The sequence below is a fragment of the Entelurus aequoreus genome, linkage group LG16 (assembly GCF_033978785.1).
Source record: "Entelurus aequoreus isolate RoL-2023_Sb linkage group LG16, RoL_Eaeq_v1.1, whole genome shotgun sequence".
NCBI classification, from domain to species: Eukaryota; Metazoa; Chordata; class Actinopteri; order Syngnathiformes; family Syngnathidae; genus Entelurus; species Entelurus aequoreus.
Genome location: NC_084746.1, coordinates 47,739,766 through 47,752,265, shown reverse-complemented (window position 1 = coordinate 47,752,265; position 12,500 = coordinate 47,739,766). Strand labels below are relative to the sequence as shown.

The 12,500-nt window shown below is 33.3% G+C and overlaps 1 protein-coding gene across 1 annotated transcript in view; it reads left to right on the top strand.

Annotated features, from left to right (window-relative positions):
* Positions 1–11,487, top strand: part of LOC133631218 (cell adhesion molecule 3-like) — a 136,920-nt gene extending 125,433 nt beyond the window's left edge. The window contains exons 9-10 of the mRNA XM_062023377.1: positions 7,783–7,908; positions 11,291–11,487. Of these exons, the coding sequence (XP_061879361.1) occupies positions 7,783–7,908; positions 11,291–11,409 (245 nt within the window). The 3' untranslated portion in view covers positions 11,410–11,487. The remainder of the gene's footprint in view (positions 1–7,782; positions 7,909–11,290) is intronic.
* The last annotated feature ends 1,013 nt before the right edge of the window (positions 11,488–12,500 follow it).

The following is a 12,500-nucleotide window of genomic DNA, read 5'->3' as shown; positions in this document are numbered from 1 at the left end:
CTGTAATAATTCCTCTAATGTTATTTCATCAAAAATAGAGAGACTATTTTGGAGGGCAGTGTCCGTCGTATATACAGTCGTATTTGTGTTAATAGAGCCCAGTTGTAGCTGGGATGCGTTGTCTTTAATCTCCTTTCTAATGAGTTCAATTTTCTTATTAAAGAAATTCATAAAATCATCTGCCGAGTGGGTGGAGCTACTGGGAGGAGTCCCTTGTTGGGTTAGCGATGCTACTGTACTAAACAGAAATTTAGGATCGTTTTTGTTGAGGCGGATGAGATTTGAGTAGTATTTAGCTTTAGCTAAGGTAAGCATGCGTTTATAAGTTATTAAACTATCACTCCATGCTTGATGGAAAACCTCAAGTTTAGTCGCGCGCCATTTGCGTTCCAGTTTTCTACATGATAATTTATGAGCTCTAATTTCTTCTGTAAACCATATGTGTGTATATATTTATGAAATGTGTATATATATGTATACATGTGTATATATATGTATATATATGTGTATGTATATATATATATACATATATATATATATATATATATATATATAGATAGATACATAGATAGATAGATAGATGGATACATAGATAGATAGATAGATGGATAGATATATGTATGTATATATATATGTATGTATATATGTATATATATGTATGTATATATGTATATATGTATGTATATATGTATGTATGTGTGTATATATGTATATATATGTATGTATGTGTGTATGTATGTATATATGTATATATATATATATATATATATGTATGTATATATATGTATATATATACATATGTATGTGTATATGTATATGTATGTATATATATATATATATATATATATATATATATATATATATATATATATATATATATATATATATTCCTGAGGGAATCAATAAAGTACTATATATATATATATATATATATATATATATATATATATATATATATATATATATATATATATATATATATATATATATATATGTATATGTAAGTATGTATGTATGTATGCGTGTATATTTATACTGCTACTGTGCTGCTCATTTGGCTGTTACAAAAATACAAATAATGATTCTACTTTTGTCCACTTAAAAGCAGGGACATGCAAAATGCTAAAGAAAACAATATCTATTGTTTATATGTAAAAAAAAAAAAAAAAAGTAGTTAAAATAGTATCAATTAAAAAAACGACACAACCCCAAAACAAGCATTTTGTGAGGATGTTTTTAAAAAGCTGCATCTTGGTATTTTATTGAATATCGATTAACTCTTGGCATTTTTAGCAATTTGATAGACTCAATGTATAGAATTGTATCATTTCTTAATTCTTAAAATGTTTGCGTGCGCGAGTCTTACTTCATGGTGTTGCAAATTGACACCGCTTCAAAAAGTGCGTGTATTAATTTAGACAAAGTTTAGCTGGCAGACTTTGACTAAAGTGACTGTTATAGTTCCTTTTCACACATTTTTGTCTCACACTTTTTAGCCAGCCAACACGGTGACGAGCTAACAATCTTGCAGAAAAAACACGAGCGATGACGTCGCAACTAATTTTATTGTCGTTATTTGTCCAATCGTTGCACCCCCAAACTTGGTGCAAATCCCGATTCTGTACAAGGAATGTATTAAGTGGTGCATACCTCATCCAGCAGATGGAGCTGTAGTGGGAAAAATAACAACTAAGCAATTATTTGTAATGTGCATGACTGCCCCTACAGGGCTGTAGGGAAACATCCATCCATTTCTACCACTTGTCCCTCTCGGGGGAATTTTTTTTTTAACATATAACGCCTCAGGTTTGTTTTTCCTTGTGGGAAGTTTCTACTTAGGGACTATTTTATCTATTGGTTCTCATTGGACTGTGTACCTAATAAAGTGGTCACTCTTTATGTTTGCTTTGTTGACTTTAGTGTGTGTGTGTGTGTGTGTGTGTGTGGTTGTGGGACACTTTGAGCAAAGTGATGAATAATTCATAGCGACACACTCACACATGCGACGTAAGTCCTCGCCGTGCGTGCAAACACATGACCCTGTGAGTGGTACAGGTCAATTGCGTGCTGTCCAGTGTGTGTGGCAGCGGGAGGCGGAGTCAAGTTCTCCCCCTGGCGCTGACAGGCGGAATTAATGGCAGCATTCGCAGTCTCGCCTCGTCAGCGTCCCCCTATCACCTGCTGCGAGCCTTGTGTGTGTGGGTGTGTGTGTGTGTGGGTGTGTGTGTGTGTGTGTGTGTGTGTGTGTGTGTGTGTGTGTGTGTGTGTGTGTGTGTGTGTGTGTGTGTGTGTGTGTGTGTGTGTGTGTGTGTGTGTGTGTGTGTGTGTGTGTGTGTGTGTGTGTTGTATTTATACCCTTCTTGAGACATCAACAAGGAAAAGTACCTTCCAAATTTAAATGCGCCCCCTTTGGCCAAACTTATATATGTATATAGAGACATACTGTAATAACTTGAAGTAAATAATGAAAATTAAAAACCAATTACAAACAAAAAATTCAAAAAAATAAATAAATGAACTAAAAGTAGTCTTTTTCTCACAATGTGTCGACTTTTTGCTTATGAAATTGGGAACAATTTCTCATATTCTTTCTGTTTCTGCAACGTTGCAATATTTTCCCGGAAAATTGTTACTTTTTTATGTCAAATATTTACTTTTTAATGCAAAATGGTGACGTATCATATAAAATTCTGACTTATCACAATATTGCACATTTTTTTGTTCTTGTAAAATAGTGACATTTTTTGAGTAAAATGATGACTTTTGTCATCATTTTGCCAATTAAAGTTCCGATTATTATTATAATACTGCCAAAATTTAAAAGGTTTTTAAATGTAAAATTACGACTCTTTTCATAAAATTGCCAAAATTTAAAGCTCTTTCTTGTAAAATTGCGACTGTTATTGAGTAAAATTCCAAGTTTTATCATAATATTGCACAAATGTTCAGTTTTTCTTTCAAGTGTGTGTAACAAATTGAAATGCGCCCCTTTTGGCCAAACTTATATACAGTATGTATATAAAGACATACTGTAATAACTTGAAGTAAATAATGAAGATTAAAAACCAATTACAAACAAAAAATTCAAAAAAATAAATAAATGAACTAAAAGTAGTCTTTTTCTCACAATGTGTCGACTTTTTGCTTATGAAATCGGGAACAATTTCTCATATTCTTTCTGTTTCTGCAACGTTGCAATATTTTCCCGGAAAATTGTTACTTTTTGATGTCAAATATTTACTTTTTAATGCAAAATGGTGACATGTGTCATATAAAATTATGCCTTATCACAATATTGCACATTTTTTTGTTGTAAAATAGTGACATTTTTTGAGTAAAATGATGACTTTTGTCATCATTTTGCCAATTAAAATTCCGATTATTATTATAATACTGCCAAAATTTAAAAGGTTTTTAAATGTAAAATTAAGACTTTTTTCATAAAATTGCCAAAATTTAAAGCTCTTTCTTGTAAAATTGCGACTGTTATTGAGTAAAATTCCAAGTTTTATCATAATATTGCACAAATGTTCAGTTTTTCTTTCAAGTGTGTGTAAGAAATTGAAATGCGCCCCTTTTGGCCAAACTTATATATGTATATAGAGACATACTGTAATAACTTGAAGTAAATAATGAAGATTAAAAACCAATTACAAACAAAAAATTCAAAAAAATAAATAAATTAACTAAAAGTAGTCTTTTTCTCACAATGTGTCGACTTTTTGCTTATGAAATTGGGAACAATTTCTCATACTCATTCTCTTTCTGCAACGTTGCAATATTTTCCCGGAAAATTGTTACTTTTTTATGTAAAATATTTACTTTTTAATGCAAAATGGTGACATGTGTCATATAAAATTCTGCCTTATCACAATATTGCCCATTTTTTTGTTCTTGTAAAATAGTGACATTTTTGGAGTAAAATTATTACTTTTGTCATAATTTTGCCAGTTAAAATTTCAATTATTTTTATATTACTGCCAACATTTTTAAGTTTTCTCATACAATTGTGACTTTTATCGAGTACAATTACGACTCTTCATAAAATTGCCAAGATTTAAAGCTCTTTCTTGTAAAATTATGACTGTTATTGAGTAAAATTCCAACTTTTATCATAATATTGCACAAATGTTCAGTTTTTCTTGTAAAATATTGACTTGGGTTGAGTAAAATTACGACTTTTATGACTTTTCTTGTGAAATTGTGACCTTTTTCTTGTGAAATTCCAACTCATTTTTCACAACAAGTTTTTTTTATATTTGCATAGTATGTATATATTATTAATGTTGTAAATACAAATATTTATATATCTAGAAAGGCTGGTCCTAAAGAGGTAGGCATTTTTCAGAGGTCTCAAAAGGTAACAAATACAAGAATGTGTGTGTGTGTGTGTTCTTGTATTTATACCCTTCTTGAGACATCAACAAGGAAAAGTACTGTCCATATGAGGACCGGTGAACAAGTTAGGACATAAATCATGGTCCCAATATGGAAAACCATTGCATCTAATAGAGAATGTCTCATTTGCACCCCTGGTGGTGAAATCTATCAAAATTAGGGTGGTCCCAAAAAGGGGGGATTTTTTAAATTGACTGTGTGTCGGTTTTAAAAGTGCTCCCCCTCTGGTCAACATATGAAATAACAAGTGTGTGGAAGAAATTTAAATGCCCCCCTTTGGCCAAACTTATATATGTGTATAGAGACATACTGTAATAACTTGAAGTAAATAATGAAGATTAAAAACCAATTACAAACAAAAAATTCAAAAAAATAAATAAATGAACTAAAAGTAGTCTTTTTCTCACAATGTGTCGACTTTTTGCTTATGAAATTGGGAACAATTTCTCATATTCTTTCTGCTTCTGCAACGTTGCAATATTTTCCCGGAAAATTGTTACTTTTTTATGTCAAATATTTACTTTTTAGTGCAAAATGGTGACGTGTAATATAAAATTCTGACTTATCACAATATTGCACATTTTTTTTGTTCTTGTAAAATAGCGACATTTTTTGAGTAAAATGATAAGTTTTGTCATCATTTTGCCAATTAAAGTTCCGATTATTATTATAATACTGCCAAAAGTTAAAAGGTTTTTAAATGTAAAATTACGACTCTTTTCATTAAATTGCCAAAATTTAAAGCTCTTTCTTGTAAAATTCCGACTGTTATTGAGTAAAATTCCAAGTTTTATCATAATATTGCACAAATGTTCAGTTTTTCTTTCAAGTGTGTGTAAGAAATTGAAATGCGCCCCTTTTGGCCAAACTTATATATGTATATAGAGACATACTGTAATAACTTGAAGTAAATAATGAAGTTTAAAAACCAATTACAAACAAAAAAATTCAAAAAAATAAATAAATGAACTAAAAGCAGTCTTTTTCTCACAATGTGTCGACTTTTTTCTTATGAAATTGGGAACAATTTCTCATATTCTTTCTGTTTCTGCAACGTTGCAATATTTTCCCGGAAAATTGTTACATTTTTATGTAAAATATTTACTTTTTAATGCAAAATGGTGACGTGTCATATAAAATTCTGACTTATCACAATATTGCCCATTTTTTTGTTCTTGTAAAATAGTGACATTTTTTGAGTAAAATGATGACTTTTGTCATCATTTCGCCAATTAAAATTCCGATTATTATTATAATACTGCCAAAATTTAAAAGGTTTTTAAATGTAAAATTACGACTTTTTTCATAAAATTGCCAAAATTTAAAGCTCTTTCTTGTAAAATTGCGACTGTTATTGAGTAAAATTCCAAGTTTTATCATAATATTGCACAAATGTTCCGTTTTTCTTTCAAGTGTGTGTAAGAAATTGAAATGCGCCCCTTTTGGCCAAACTTATATATGTATATAGAGACATACTGTAATAACTTGAAGTAAATAATGAAGATTAAAAACCAATTACAAACAAAAAATTCAAAAAATAAATAAATGAACTAAGAGTAGTCTTTTTCTTACAATGTGACGACTTTTTGCTTATGAAATTGGGAACAATTTCTCGTATTCATTCTGTTTCTGCAACATTGCAATATTTTCCCGGAAAATTGTTACTTTTTTTATGTAAAATATTTACTTTTTAATGCAAAATGGTGACGTGTCATATAAAATTCTGACTTATCACAATATTGCCCATTTTTTTGTTCTTGTAAAATAGTGACATTTTTTGAGTAAAATTATGACTTTTGTCATAATTTTGCCTACTAAAATTTCGATTATTTTTATAATACTGCCAAAATTTAGAATGTTTTTAAATCTAAATTTACGACTCTTTTCTTAAAATTGCCAAAATTTAAAGCTCTTTCTTGTAAAATTGCGACTGTTATTGAGTAAAATTCCAACTTTTATCATAATATTGCACAAATGTTCAGTTTTTCTTGTAAAATATTGACTTGGGTTGAGTAAAATTAGGACTTTTATGACTTTTCTTGTGAAATTGTGACCTTTTTCTTGTGAAATTCCAACTCATTTTTCACAACAAGTTTTTTTTATATTTGCATAGTATGTATATATTATTAATGTTGTAAATACAAATATTTATATATCTAGAAAGGCTGGTCCTAAAGAGGTAGGCATTTTTCAGAGGTCTCAAAAAGGTAACAAATACAACAATGTGTGCGTGCGTGCGTGCGTGCGTACGTGCGTGCGTCATCCTTTACTCTATGTCACATGGTCGCTCATGGCCACACCCCTTTGAAGTCCGTTGAATGGCAGGTGTCATACCGAAGGTGGCGCTATAGCGCCTACCCATGAAAGTGAAAAAGGCCATTTATGGAAAAGACACACGAACTAGTGGTGCATGCAGCAAAAGTGGAGTCACATGGCGGCTGATGGAAATGTTGATAATACACGAGAACGTCAACTTAACAAAATAAAACCTTAAAAATGTTAATCCAATTATCACAGTTTGCAAATGAATTCATCTTGAATAATGTGTAAAATATGCCAGTTGTTGTTGGTGTACATCTTTGTATTAAGAAACAAAGCAGAAGGTGTGACTTGCCATGTTTTTAAATATGTAAAAACAAGTCATTGAATTTTTACCACAATTTATTTAGCACTCTTAATAGTAAAAAAGTCCTGAATCCAGACGGTGATCCGGATCAGCTCCAAAATGTAATTACTTGTTCTTTATCCTGTTTCTGACCTTTCCTAAAAGTTTCATCCAAATCCATAACTTTGTTATATCTATATTGGAAATCAAATATAATATAAAACAATTTAAAAAAAATATAAAATCTATGTGGGTGGAGGAAAGGCCGCTAGAAGTTGAGGCTTGTAACGTAAACTCATAAGGTAAAAAATGATCCGGATCAGCCCCAAAATGTAATCACTTGATCTCGTTTCATCAAAGTCTGCTAATTAATTTTTGAGTTACTGTATGTCGCTGACTAACTGACAAACCACCTGCCATTAAAACAATGAAGTCATTATTTTTGACAGCTCAACACAAAAAAAATGTGTCAAATGTCGTTTTCTGGAAGATGTCATCAAGAAAAATGAAATGACAAAAAAAAAGTCATTTTAAGCCCTAAAATGTTGTTTGTATGCGACCCAGAATGCAAAAACGTGAAATGTTTTGTTACGTTTTCAAGGTCAGAATGGACCGTTTTTCATTTGAACAACATCGATGATGAAATATGCTTCTTGTTTCCTCTTTTATGCATCGTCAACTTCCATATTCACACTTTGATTCAAATAAGTCGTAAACGTCTGCGTGTTGTTTTAGTGTTCTCCTCTTCATCTCTTCTTACCTCTTCCTCTCCTCATCAGACCCCACCGCCATGTCCACCTCCTCAGGTGTGGACCACGCCGTGATTGGAGGAGTGGTGGCCGTCATCGTCTTCATCCTGCTCTGCCTCCTCATCGTCTTTGGAAGATACCTCATCAGACACAAAGGTCTCCTGCACACACACACACACACACACACACACACACACACACACCCACACACACACACACACACACACACACACACACACACACACACACACACACACACACCACACACACACACACACACACACACACACACACACATTATTGTATGTGTTACCTTCTTGAGACCTGTGAAAAATGCCTACCTCTTTAGGACCACCCTTTCTAGATATATAAAGATGTGTATTTACAACATTAACTATATATACATAATATGCAAATATAAAACAGGTAAGCTTTTAGTACATTTTTTTTTTTTTTTTTTTGTAATTGGTTTTTAATCTTCATGATTTACTTAAAATTATTACAGTATGTCTCTATATGCATTTATTTTATTGTTTTTATTAATATTGGCCAAAGGGGGCGCATTTCAATTTCTTACACACACTTGTTATTACATATGTTGGCCAGTGGGGGAGCATTTTACATTTTTAAACACACTTGTTATTTCGTCTGTTGACCAGAGGGGGAGCAATTTTAAAACCGACACACAGTCAATTTGAAAAACCCCTCCTCTTTGGGACCACCCTAGTTTTGATAGATTTCACCACCAGGGGTGCAAATGAGACATTCTCTATTAGATGCAATGGTTTTCCATATGGAAGGTACTTTTCCTTGTTGATGTATCATGAAGGGTAGAAATACAACACCCACACACATATTCTTGTATTTGTTACCTTCTTGAGACCTCCGAAAAATGCCTACCTCTTTAGGACCACCCTTTCTAGATATATGAAGATTTGTATTTACAACATTAATAATATATACTGTACATACTGTGCAAATATAAAAAAAGTTAAGCTTTTAGTTATTTATTTATTTATTTTTTTTTTTTTTTTGTAATTGGTTTTGAATCTTCATTATTTACTTCAAGTTATTACAGTGTCTCTATATACATAATTTATTGTATTTAAAAAAAATTGATTTAGGCCAAAGGGGGCGCATTTCAATTTCTTACACACACACTTGTTATTACATATGTTGGCCAGTGGGGGAGCACTTTACATTTTTAAACACACTTGTTATTTCGTCTGTTGACCAGAGGGGGAAAACTTTTAAAACCGACACACAGTCAATTTGAAAAATCCCTCCTTTTTGGGACCACCCTAGTTTTGATAGATTTCACCACCAGGGGTGCAAATGAGACATTCTCTATTAGATGCAATGGTTTTCCATATGGAAGGTACTTTTCCTTGTTGATGTATCATGAAGGGTAGAAATACAACACCCACACACATATTCTTGTATTTGTTACCTTCTTGAGACCTCCGAAAAATGCCTACCTCTTTAGGACCACCCTTTCTAGATATATGAAGATTTGTATTTACAACATTAATAATATATACTGTACATACTGTGCAAATATAAAAAAAGTTAAGCTTTTAGTTATTTATTTATTTTTTTTTTTTGTAATTGGTTTTGAATCTTCATTATTTACTTCAAGTTCTTACAGTGTCTCTATATACATAATTTATTGTATTTAAAAAAAAATTGATTTAGGCCAAAGGGGGCGCATTTCAATTTCTTACACACACTTGTTATTACATATGTTGGCCAGTGGGGGAGCACTTTACATTTTTAAACACACTTGTTATTTCGTATGTTGACCAGAGGGGGAAAACTTTAAAACCGACACACAGTCAATTTGAAAAATCCCTCCTTTTTGGGACCACCCTAATTTTGATAGATTTCACCACCAGGGGGTGCAAATGAGACATTATTTATTAGATGCAATGGTTTTCCGTATTGAGACCATGATTTATGTCCTAACTTGTTCACCGGTCCTCATATGGAAGATACTTTTCCTTGTTGATGTCTCAAGGAGGGCAGGAATACAAGAATACACACGCACACACATTCTTGTATTTAATACATTCTTGAGACCTCCGAAAAATGCCTTCTTTAGGACCACCCTTTCCAGATATATAAATATTTGTATTTACAACATTAATAATATATACATACTATGCAAATATCAAAAATGTAAGCTTTTCGTCATTTTTTATTTTTTGTTTGTAATTATTTTTTAATCTTCATTATTTACTTCAAGTTATCATAGTATGTCTCTCTCTCTCTCTCTCTCTCTCTCTCTCTCTCTCTCTCTCTCTCTCTCTCTCTCTCTCTCTCTCTCTCTCTCTCTCTCTCTCTCTCTCTCTCTCTCTCTATATATATATATATATATATATATATATATATATATATATATTTAAATATATTTATTCATTTATTTATTTTTTTTTGGGGGGGGGCCAAAGGGGGGCGCATTTCAATTTCTTCCACACACTTGTTATTCCTTATGTTGGCCAGAGGGGGAGCACTTCAAATTTTTACACACACTAGATATATATAGATTTGTATTTATAACATTAATAATATATACACATACTATGCAAATATCAAAAAGGTAAGCTTTTAGTAATTTTTTTTAATTACATTTTTTGTTTGTAATTATTTTTGAATCTTCATTATTTACTTCAAGTTATCTCTCTCTCTCTCTCTCTCTCTCTCTCTCTCTCTCTCTCTCTCTCTCTCTCTCTCTCTCTCTCTCTCTCTCTCTCTCTCTCTCTCTCTATATATATATATATATATATATATATATATATATATATATATATATATATATATATATTATATATATTTATTTATTTATTTATTTTTTATTTTGTTTGGGCCAAACGGGGCGCATTTCAATTTCTTACACACACTTGTTATTCCATATGTTGGCCAGCGGGGGAGCACTTACATTTTTTACACACACTTGTTATTTCATATGCCGACCCGAGGGGGAGCTCTTTTAAAACCGACACCCAGTCAATTAGAAAAATCCCTCCTTTTTGGGACCACCCTAATTTTGATAGATTTCACCAAATGAGACATTCTCTATGGTGTTCCGTCTTGAGACCATGATTTGGGTCCTAACTTGTTCACCGGTCCTCTTATGGAAGGTACTTTTCCTTGTTGATGTCTCATGAAGGCTAGAAATACAAGAACACACACACACACACACATGTTCTCATGCATGAGTGCTGCCGTCGAGCATTTTTATGACAGGATTGTCAAGGACAAAAAACTACAGAGGTAAACTTGAAAGCACTTTAGAGTAGTCAGTGGACAACACCGGAATGATCCTGATGCAGATAAAAGTATGTTATGTTATGACATGTAGATAATTACTGCTATACAAGCTGCACACTGACTACTCCAAACCAGATCCCCGTTTTCTTCCAATTGTATCATCCCTCAACATGACATAAAACGCTGGATGAAGTGGATCACTCTTGACATATTGGTAGTTATTGATGCAGGAAATGACGATAGACTCCGCCCCCTTTCTGTGTCACAGGAACATATTTGACCCACGAGGCCAAAGGTTCCGATGACGCTCCGGACGCCGACACGGCCATCATCAACGCAGAGGGCGGCCACTCCGGAGCGGAGGACAAGAAGGAGTACTTCATCTAGTTAGGGAGCAAGGGAGCAAGGAGAGGAGAGAGAAGGAAAGAACAATCTTCCATTCGTTTGTACGCCGCTCGGTCGGAGAAGGGGAGGGGGGGGGGTGGAAGGAGGCAGGGGGGGGGGGGGGGGGGGGACTCTCTTTGCATCGATACAGGGACGTGAGATTTGCACTGACACACACACACACACACACACATACTGGTTATTATTTGGAATGGGGACCAAGTTTTTGATCATCACTTGTGGGGACCACCCTTTCTACCGGTTGTGGAGGCTTAAAAATGTTTAGGTAAAATGCCCAGTTAGCTCATACATGTCTTTAAATCTCTGGATTGATGAAGTAATGTGCTGATCATTCTTAAGAGTTAATATGCTTCATGGGGACCAAATTTGAATAATTTTGCATAATTCACGCAAATTTGTACGTGACTACTGAGGACCATTTAAAAAAAAACAAAAAAAGGTTCAATTAAATATGACATGATGCAAACGTCTCACACTCAAACTAACCAGTAAACATGTTTTATGGGCCGACGCTTAAAAATCACTTAGGCATCTTCAGAATGGATCTGACAATCATTTAAAAAGGTTTCCCTTCCGGGGACCTGTTTTTTTTTGTCCCATACCGTCAGAGGTCCCCTAAAGGTGTAAACAGAGCGATGTCCCCATTAAGTAAGCATTGCCAGAACACACACACACACACACACACACACACACATACATGTCTTGCCTACTTTGTGTGGACCCACGTTTGGTATAGTAGGTTGGGAAGGCCCCCCTTTCCACTATAGCTAGAATTTTGGAATAAAATATATCCACCACTAGATGGGAGTAGAGAGTTGCAACCTCACTTCGGAATGCAAAACCCACAAAGTAAAAAAAATATATTTTACTTCTGTAGTTGAGGACCAGGCAAATGTCCTCACAAGTCAAAAAGGTCCTCGCAGAAAGGGTGGTTTGTCAAGTGTATGTCCACACAAGGATGGTGAGACAAGTGCACACTTACACACTTACACACACACACACACACACACTTACACACACACCGAGCATCAAATTAACCAACACACCTCCTGCTAACATATGAATTCTTCGTA